This window comes from Ciona robusta, chromosome 11, assembly GCF_009617815.1.
Source record: "Ciona robusta chromosome 11, ASM961781v2".
In the NCBI taxonomy this organism is placed as follows: domain Eukaryota; kingdom Metazoa; phylum Chordata; class Ascidiacea; order Phlebobranchia; family Cionidae; genus Ciona; species Ciona robusta.
In genome coordinates this window covers 1,431,067-1,441,531 of record NC_143245.1, presented here as the reverse complement: position 1 = coordinate 1,441,531, position 10,465 = coordinate 1,431,067, and the positions used below count along the sequence as shown (strand labels likewise).

Here is a 10,465-nt window from a genome sequence, read left to right as displayed (position 1 = left end):
CATAGCGCACGAGAAAGGCCATGAAGTGTATAAATATAAGATGCAGTCATATTTGCTAAGTAATTTCATTAGCAATTTGACCAAATAGCGTTGATATGCAAAGTTTTAGTATTTACGGTAAGTACTAATATAGCGGGCAGCACTGTTTGTTTACATTTTGCCGGGGAATCCCGGTATTTCGCTTTGATTGCAAGTTGCTATTGCAGTATGGTTACTTCATTACTTGAATGAATGAATGTAACTTGTTTTATTCTCGCGCGGCCAAAATCGATATTTGTTATAACAAGGTCGGATGTTCTGTTTTGTACACTTCGTGCCAGCTTTCGAGTTGCCACAATTGTAACTTTTTTTGTTTGTTTTTGTTTAACTGGCCTATTAAACAACCCTTTAGTGACCATTGGGTTGGAGCAACTGTCGTTAAGTGTCTTGCCCAAGGACACCATAATGATAGCAGCGATGAGCCTTGAATCTATAACCTTTGGGTTAAAGGCAGGCGCGCTAACCAACTGTGCCGTCACTGCCATGGTGCTGGAACTTCATGTTGTTTTTGCTTTTTAAACCAGTTGTCTTCACTTTAGACATTATATTATACTTATCTATTTTAAAGTACTGCATTTTCAAAGATCTATTTAGGTTTTTTTTTTAAATGGTTGAGCAGGAGTTGAATGAAATCGAACTCAAAGAGTTTGCTAATTCATGCTCGTCTGCTTCTATAGCAATGAGTCTGTTATACGAAACACCTGTGTCTTTTTATATCGGCGACCTACGAAGTTTGAAACCTAAGGACGATAGCAAGCAAGTGTTTTTTCATAAATCACACCCGATTTCTGCCGCTGAAATATTTGGTGTTGTAACTTCTGTAAAACAGAAAGAAGATCATGTTATATTAGAAGTAGCCGACGGGACGGGAAATATTCAATGCTTTTGCCCACATCGTGAAGATACTTTTCAACCTGTAGACAGAATAGTTCTCAGTAATATCTCCAAAGCATTAAAGGAAAGAATATCCAAAGTATCCATCACGCACACTGTAAAAGTCGGCGATTTTCTGCGAGTTCGAGGCTCTGTAAAACATGGCTTATGGGAGAATGTAATATATTTATCCAAATGTACTCTAGGGTTCGTTAAAAACTATGATATTCAAAGAACTTGGAAAACTTTAACAGACGAGAAAAGTGTTTTGTATAAAATATATAACCAATAGCAAACCGTGATAAGGTTTAAGATGAATTACTGTTTACTTATTTACCATGATTTACAGCTAACTCGTCTAATGAAGTAACAAATTTAGTTTATAATATTTGTTTTCTGATTATTTTTTCCGTCTTCTAATATTTACAACATATATATTAACAAACAGTTACTCAAGATAAGCTTAATGTTTCAAATTTTTTTACATTTCTTCTGCTGTTGCATTTTTAAGTCCTTGTTGTTATTTTAAAACTCACTGTAAGTGTAAACTATCTGCCATATTTGTGCAAGGTATGACTAAAGTTTCCTAGTTTGTGATATTCACATTTATATTCTATACCAGCGAGGTTCTAGGTGTTAAGGGTTTACAGCTGTTAAAATATTCCTGATATTTCCACCAGCCATGATTACTCCTCTTGATATTTTATCGTTGGAAACTTGGATTTTAATCCTGACTTCATTCATTCTTATCAGGTTTGGAAAGTTTGTTAATAGACTGGTTCGTATTGAATATTTTAAGACATTGGTATTAAAAATAGTTTAGACTCCCAATATATTGTACGAATGTTACGTTTATTTTAATATTCATATCCTTGGTTGGCTTTTGACATTTTTGGCAGAAACAATAAGAATAAGCATAATATATCAGGTTATCACCTGACATTTTTACAGTAACATCTATATTCTATATAATACAAATTTTATTCCTTTTTTGTAATTTCCTGTATAAAAGTATTACATTGTTTTGATCGCAATAAACTAAATGCATTGAAGCCCTTTTCGCCCACCTTCGGGAAAGTGACTGGCTTCTACATCTGGTGAGGCCCATGCAGTAGCACCCTGGGTTTTGGGTATAATGGCCCAACTCTGACCTAACTCCCAGTTCCCATAATGTGTCACACTGCAGGACCTCACCCACTTATATAGAAACTGATTGTTTTTTATTTCTATCCTCAGATCATACATCCATAAAAAATGGCAAGTGTTAAAGGACCTTAATATTATTCCTCATAACCAACCTACTATACTTGGGTTGGGCAACTTGGGCAAATTCTTGAAGGACTCAGATGCAGTGAGTTCTTATTATTTCATTAAAGGTAGAATTAAGACACATATTGTTGTTGTTTAAATTTAACTTTAATTTAACACAAGGTATTTTTGAAGACAAACAGAAGTTTGGCAAAATTTCTGGGTAAGAAAATTATTCTATTCTATATTTTTATTTTACATTCTGGTGCAATGGTTCTTAAATAGTTGCTGTGTCTGAACAATATTTACATCAAACAATAAAAAACATTTTAGTACTTTGGTTTGATTTATCCATTTTTTACATTTTATTTTTTTGATATTTTTTATTTTTGTGACAATGGTAAAATCAAGCTGCTTCCTAATATAGAAATGCCTCTATATTTGGATGCCAATATTAAACTTTTGTTTGCCAATGTTAAATATTTGTTTGCCAGGTTTAAACAAGCCTTTGTAGAATTGGCTGATGCAACGTGCAATTCTCATCTGCCATGACAGGTGACATTCATAATAGTTTGTGGTTTAATTGCTGTGACATTATAAGCAAGCAAAGAGTTAAGAGAATCTTTTGTTCTCATATGTTGTTGGGAAGAAAGTTACACGTTAACCTTTAGGTAAACATGCAGTAAACTAGAGATTGGCCAAATTTGGGAAGAAAGGATAATTTAGAGTTTAGACTTTGCTTGTCGTGTTCCGGTGCCATCCTGTTAATGTAATGAGCAAACAACACAAGCTTAGCAAACTAAGACAATATTTATTCTCCTTACAATGCTGGGTTCTAAACCAAGCATTGGGAACTATAAGTTAATTCAGATAACAAAGCAATTCAATTTATTGCAATCTTGGTTAAAATCAGAATCTTTAAACTGTTTTGGTCAAGCTAAATGACGTTGCAGATGAAAATTAACATGTTAAATGACCCCTTACACATTCCAGGGTGAGCTTACATATGAAACTGTACAAAGATTGAAACATTTGACGCAATGTTTGAATGAATCTTTACGTCAATATGTTCCAGTACCATGGTGGGTGCAAAGTTTAATAACATAGTAAACCGTTATTTAATTCCGGACATTTTTAATATTTATATAAATTTTGTGTTTATTTTAAAAAAGTACATAAAATTAGGTTTTTGTTTTCTATTGTAGTATTTTTTTGCCAAGCCCAAAAACATTTTACCTTATATGGTAATAATAAAATTATAACAACTAGGTTTATATAAGATCTCTTTGGAATATTAAGGCGTAATTTCGCATTTTTATTTCATTATTATATGTACAACTGTGGCATAAGCAGGAATGAGGTGTATGAAACAGAACATCTATGTTATAATGACTGTCGTTACCCCGCCATTTTAGGATAAACAAATTACATTCAATCATTCAATCAAATACTAACAATTAACACTACTGATAAGTGATTTAATAATAAATGTGATTGGCCAATAAATAAGTTTCATTTACCTAAATATCACCTTTCAACAGAAACTAGATATTGTGAGCGTGACATTACAATAAATGGGGTGACCATTCCTAAAGGAACAAGCATAGACATCCCGGTGTATGGGATGGGAAGAGATGAAGAGTTTTGGAAAGATCCTCTTGTGTTTAAACTAGAAAGCTTTTTTGACTGGACCTTAAATTCAGTTGTCTGGCCCCATAGTAGGTGATATGGCTCTATCCCAGAGGATATGGGTACAAGGCTCGATGCTGCTACCAGTGTGGGCATGTTTTTCCTTGTTAAAAATTCCTAACGGGAATTGCATGCAAGGAGTATGAAACAGAACTCCGGTGTTATAACAACTGTTGTTGCCTTGCCCAGTGAGGATAAAAGAATACGTTTTTTTATTAATTCATTGCCTTAAATGGCTTAAAAAGCTTACGGATCCCAAAGTTAAAACCTTTTTGGGAAATGGCTGCTAGCCTGCTACATCCCTTTAACTGTAAGATGAAAAATGTTTTGTTTGTACAGAATGTTGGACATGAATGAGATTGATCCAATGATATTCCAACCATTTGGTGCTGGTCCACGTAACTGTATTGGAATGAGATTTGCACTTCTTGAAATTAAAATCACTTTCGCAAAACTTCTGCAGAAATTTTATCTCGATGTTTGTGAAGATACCCCTGTGAGCGAAAAATCTATTTTAAAGTTAACTTTTGTATATGTAAATCATCTTTTAGCAAGTCATCTGGTATAAAACAAAGTGTATTTCCGACGTTTCGTCCGCCTTTTGGCAGGACTTTATCAAGGAATTAGGTTATTTACTTATGCCTGGTAGCAGAAGTAACAGAAGACTTTCGAATATCATGGTTTTGTGTCAAAGCAGACAGAACAGAATAATAATAGACAGCAAATGATATTGCTGCTTTAAGAGTTAGGTTTAAGTAATTGTGCTTTCAGTTTATATAATTAGAAATCCATTAAAACTAAATTTATGAAAAACAAGTTGTTTAAATAAACATTTTTTTGTGAAGTTTTTAGCATTATCCTAAATTGTTTCATTAAATAATTGGAATTTATCTTCAACAGGCCTCTCCATTGGACGTGACGTTCAAAATGAGCATGAAACCAAAAGATCAAATATTCCTTAAAGTTACTAAAATAAACGAGTAAAAAGTGGTGTCTTTTAAACCTTGGTCTTGACCATATTGTCATATAGCATGATAATTGAAACCATTTGGTTTGTATACTTTAACCAGTTAAATAATGTCCTTTAAACTATTAAGGAATATTTAAATAAATTGTCCGGTGGTTTTGTTAAAGTTTTGATTTTTCTTTAATTCTGTTGATATAATTTTGATAAAGATCATTTTACATTTTTGGTTACTTTCTACCATGTTGATAACCCATAAATTCATAATTTCCTTTATAATGTAAAATACTGTTTGCTTTATAAATATACATTACTTCTATTTTATGCCATGCGTACTAGATTAAATGCAATTTCTACCAAATATATCTAAAAGATCAGTATTTTCTAACAGTTTTCCTTAAAGCTTTCTTCTTTACAATGTATTGTTTGGTGTTGAGACAGAATGGCTCTTAAAAATTAAAATTAAAATGATAAAAATAGAATTACTAATGTAGCAGTAAATTTTATTGTGATACTATAGACTATTTCTTATATTTAAAATATTTAACGAATGAGAATCTGTGTTATATATGATAATGTGTATGCTATAATGCATTTTAAACTAATGTTAGTTGTTGCAGGTTAACATTATTAGGTTAGATAAAAACTGTTTTGAAAAAGAAACTTTACATTCTGCACAAGAAAACTGAGTTTTAAAGCCAACAACATTAATCTGTAAAAGGTAATGTTATAACTCTGCTCTAATTTCGATAATTTGCTGAAATTGGTTAATTAGAACTCATTGTGAGCTCAAGGGAAAAAGGTTGGGCAGCCATGTGCTTATAGTGGGGGTAAAAATTTACATAAAGAATATGTTTTGTAAAACTTTTGCAGGTTATTAAAGTAAAAGAGATGTTATTCTTAATATTTGTATTTAAAAAATATAAATATAAGTTTATTTTCAAAGAATTTTTTACAAGCTGTGTCACTATATCCTGTTACTTCTGCTACCAGGCATAATGTAAATAACCTTTTAATGGCTCATCTGGTATGAAAAACAGTGTATTTCTACATTTGGTCTACAATGTGTAAATGATGTGTGTAAGGTGACATTCATAATGTTTTGTGGTGTAATTGTTTTATCCTTATAAGGCAAGCAAACAGTAAAGAGAATCCAGCGTTCACATGTGTTGTTAAGAAGTAGGTTACACGTTAACTTTTAGGTAAACACGCAGCAAACTACAGATTGGCCAAATTTGGGAAGAAAAGGATGAATTAGACTTTGCTTGTTGGGTTAGAATAAGTTTTTCTTGTGCCAGTATTCTTATATAAGTTGAGCTTTTATTGCAGCATTATAGTATTCTAGTCTCGTGCATAGTCGTGCAGCATCAAGATTCATTAAAGCCCAACAAGCAATGTCAGGATATGACAGACCTCAGTCATAAGTAGACTGATATTACTATGAATGTAGAGCTGTAGTCATATCACAGTGTATAGACTCTTATATGGTGTAAACAAAATATATCAACATTATTACTAATACTACTTACTGGAAAATACTCAAGTTTTGCATATTTTTTGCTGTAACAAACTTATTTGTTTTAAACATATTTATATATATTAAACTGTAACTTGATAGATTTTCTGTGTGTTACTGTTAGCATAGGTCTTATAAAAACTTATATATAACTGTTGGGTTTAAAAGCAACATATTTAAATGCCTTTTCATTGTTAGTTCTATACTGGTAAATACACTTTTAATTTAGTTTTCCTATTAATTTTTACTCTTATTACAACTAAAACAGTTTTTAAGATAAATTTATGCTGTATCTCAATCTGTATGTTCTTCAAAATAAATAAGTTGTAGCATACACAGATCACTAAAGTAATGAATTTAAATTTCAGATCTGCACCAAATATATGAAGCAAGTTTGCAAGATTGTTTAAGAGATATTTCCACCAGCCATGATTACTCCTCTTGATATTTTATCGTTGGAAACTTGGATTTTAATCCTGACTTCATTCATTCTTATCAGGTTTGGAAAGTTTGGTATTTTATAATAAATATATGGGTTTTGCGAGGCTGCCTGTAACCCAGAGGTTTGGGGTTAGAGCCTCGATGGAGCCACCATTGTGACCACTGGGTTAAAGCAACTGTGTTAACTGTCTTGCTCAAAGGAACTCATCTATGTATTCACGAGATCTATGTTTTACACTAGTATTTAAAATAAATATATTTAATCAAAACGTTTTTATTTTGTTTGGTGTGTATATATATATATTATATATTTTTTTTTCTTTTTTTTAAGTACCATTCTTTTTTCTATTGAGCTTGTAGTAAAATTCCATGTTTTCTAAAATAACTTCACTACTTTATATTGTTTGATGGCCATTAATGGCAACAAGTAAATGCAAATAGAATAAGTATGTTAAGGGTTAGTGGTTAATAGGCTGTAGGATATAGGTTAGACTTAGAACATCTGGTTTATTGATTGGCAATTTCAGCTTTAAATCAACATGAATGAAACCCAGTTATATTTTTATAAAAACTCACTTGAATTTTTATATTAGATAGATTATACACCTGCAAAAAGTGTCTGTACCAAATGTGCTTATCATCGGCCCATATTCACTGCTGATTGACAAGTTATCATTTTCTTGGATTATACATCCACAAAAAGTGTCTATATCTGATCTCCTTGTTTTCACATACCTCCCATTTATTGTCTGGTAGATTGACAAAATATCATTTTCTTAGATTATACATCCACAAAAAGTGTCTATATCTGATCTCCTTATTTTCACATACCTTCCATATATTGTCTGCTGATTGACAAAATATCATTTTCTTAGAATATATATCCACAAAAAGTGTCTATATCTGATCTCCTTATTTTCACATACCTTCCATATATTGTCTGCTGATTGACAAAATATCTTTTTCTTAGATTATACATCCACAAAAAGTGTCTATATCCGATCTCCTTATTTTCACATACCTTCCATATATTGTCTGGTAGATTGACAAAATATCATTTTCTTAGATTATACATCCACAAAAAGTGTCTATATCCGATCTCCTTATTTTCACATACCTTCCATATATTGTCTGGTAGATTGACAAAATATCATTTTCTTAGATTATACATCCACAAAAAGTGTCTATATCCGATCTCCTTATTTTCACATACCTTCCATATATTGTCTGGTAGATTGACAAAATATCATTTTCTTAGAATATATATCCACAAAAAGTGTCTATATCTGATCTCCTTATTTTCACATACCTTCCATATATTGTCTGCTGATTGACAAAATATCATTTTCTTAGAATATACATCCACAAAAAGTGTCTATATCTGATCTCCTTATTTTCACATACCTCCCATATATTGTCTGCTGATTGACAAAATATCATTTTCTTAGATTATACATCCAAAAGAAATGGCAACTCTTAAAAAACATAAATATTCCCCATGACCCCCCTACTATACTCGGGGTAGGAAATATGATGGGTATTATAAAGGACCCCAACCAGGTAAGTGGTAATATTACTCTTAATATTATATCAAATATTATATATCATATCTATTATCTACAGTATGTTATTGTGTATCATATCTAATATTATATAACATATAGTAGGGTGGGGGAAGATGGGACACCTTTAATACATAATATCCAAATAGCCTGATCAGGTTTTAAACAATTAACAACGATCTGTGGAAGTCGTGAGGATACGGTTTTATAATTAATTAAATGTTCTTTATTTACTACCAAATGGAAAGAGAAAACTAAACGAAAAGGTGCCCCATCTTCCCCCACCCTACTATATTTATAGTAAGTTATGAAACAACATATCTGCAGTATCTTTGTTCCCCCATAAAACTTAACCAATTCCCCTTTTTCTATATTATTATTATGTAAGAGTAAGGTCCTACAGCGAGGCACACCATCGGACCTGAGATTTAGTGCCAGAATTGGCCCATTACCAAAACTCTATCACATTTAACTTACCGATTAAGTTTAAAATTCAATTCTTGGGAAGGTCACACCGGATAACAAGATCTCTTGCTCCAATGCATGTAATATTGGAAATGACACTCTGGCACACAAACTCAGCTTATATAGGAACACAAAATCACTCAAGCATAACATTGAACATAGAGATTGTGAAAACATTAATATTAAAATAATTGTTTGTACAATGGTGATACTTTAAGGAGTTAACATAGAGGTCATGATAAAAATAAGAATCCTGTTAAGGTACATAATAAATATCTTATAAAACAAAACATTAACACCCTGTATAAAGTTAACTCACTATGAGTTAAGTTTTACACAACACAAAATGAATAATTAGTTTTCCTTGCTGCTGTATCGTCTTAATCATCCTGGTACATTCGTTTCATTAAACTTTATTCCAGATGTTCCTGTCTTATTTCAAAATGAAGAAAAAATACGGTTTAGTTTATGGGTGAGAAATGTTTATATTACTAAAACATTAAGAGCATAATTTCTTTCTAATAAATATGCGAATAATTGAATGTTACTTATTATTTATTCTCTTGTGTCAGGGCACTGACAGACCTTATAACACGGGTGTTGTGTTTCATACACTTGGTGCCCACTTATTAGTTGTATGTAACTTTGTGGGTATTTGTTTTTATTCTAATAAAGGTAAAGATTTGGACAGCTCATTATTGAGTCTTACTGTTAGTTATAATTTCCTATATATTTTCCACAGCGCATACAGTTGGCTTACACCCTCCATAACGATAGCTGATCCAGAAATTTTGAAACAAATCTTTATTAAAGAGTTTTCTACATTCCCCGACAGGCAGGTGAGATATAATGAGTGAATGTTACTTTTACTTATGTAACTAAATTAAATATTTTTGCTGTTAGTCATATTATACTAGTATTTGGGCTCTTTCGGCAATAAGCTAACCAACGTTTAGATGTCTTATTCAGGTTGTCTTTATCAGGGTGATTGATGGTCATTACTATGATTTCACCCTGATGAAGACAACCTGCGTATGACGTCAAAGCGTCATTCTTAATTTTTGCCGAAAGAACCAAAAAACACTATATTATATGAATATAATTGACAAGTGCACTTTAGTTAAGATAATGAAATCAACCGCTCAGTTGCGTTACTTATAGCAACTGATTCAAAAAGATATAAATACTTTTTCTGGCTAGTTGTGTTTTTGTATGGGACATTTTTAAACTTTATTTCCACATACATAATCTTCTTTTATGTTTCATTTAAATGTTATTTCAATGTTGGTGATTTTTCTTTTTTATTTCAAACTTTGCTTATAACAGAAAGCTCTGCTTGATGTTAATGGTAAAGAAATGAACACTGCGTTGACAAGTGTAACTGGAAGTCAATGGAAAAGAATAAGGCAAGTGACTTTATAAATAAATAGCAATTTTTTTTTAATTTTTCACATATAATAGGGAAAAATTTTGTCATTTCTAATAAAAGTTGTTATTTTTTATTTGAAGAAAAAAATTGTTTTAAACAGAGTCTCTATATGTAAAATAGAATTTTCATCTCAAGCTTCTCAGTTTATTAACTTTGGTTTATTACCTTAAACCATCTTTAATGATGTAAGTTAAAAAGGAGGTGTTTTGTTTGTATTAAAACTAAGCAGAAAATCCTTG

General features: G+C 31.4%; 1 protein-coding gene across 1 annotated transcript in view; it reads left to right on the top strand.

Annotated features, from left to right (window-relative positions):
* The first annotated feature begins 1,204 nt into the window (after nucleotides 1-1,204).
* LOC149727662 (cytochrome P450 3A5-like) overlaps nucleotides 1,205-10,465 on the top strand; it is a 14,780-nt gene continuing 5,519 nt past the window's right edge. The window contains exons 1-11 of the mRNA XM_089888608.1: nucleotides 1,205-1,665; nucleotides 2,149-2,288; nucleotides 2,344-2,383; nucleotides 2,655-2,715; nucleotides 3,154-4,345; nucleotides 4,750-5,534; nucleotides 6,698-6,828; nucleotides 8,219-8,330; nucleotides 9,220-9,269; nucleotides 9,540-9,636; nucleotides 10,124-10,203. Of these exons, the coding sequence (XP_089744734.1) occupies nucleotides 6,758-6,828; nucleotides 8,219-8,330; nucleotides 9,220-9,269; nucleotides 9,540-9,636; nucleotides 10,124-10,203 (410 nt within the window). The 5' untranslated portion in view covers nucleotides 1,205-1,665; nucleotides 2,149-2,288; nucleotides 2,344-2,383; ... (2 more) ...; nucleotides 4,750-5,534; nucleotides 6,698-6,757. The remainder of the gene's footprint in view (nucleotides 1,666-2,148; nucleotides 2,289-2,343; nucleotides 2,384-2,654; nucleotides 2,716-3,153; nucleotides 4,346-4,749; nucleotides 5,535-6,697; nucleotides 6,829-8,218; nucleotides 8,331-9,219; nucleotides 9,270-9,539; nucleotides 9,637-10,123; nucleotides 10,204-10,465) is intronic.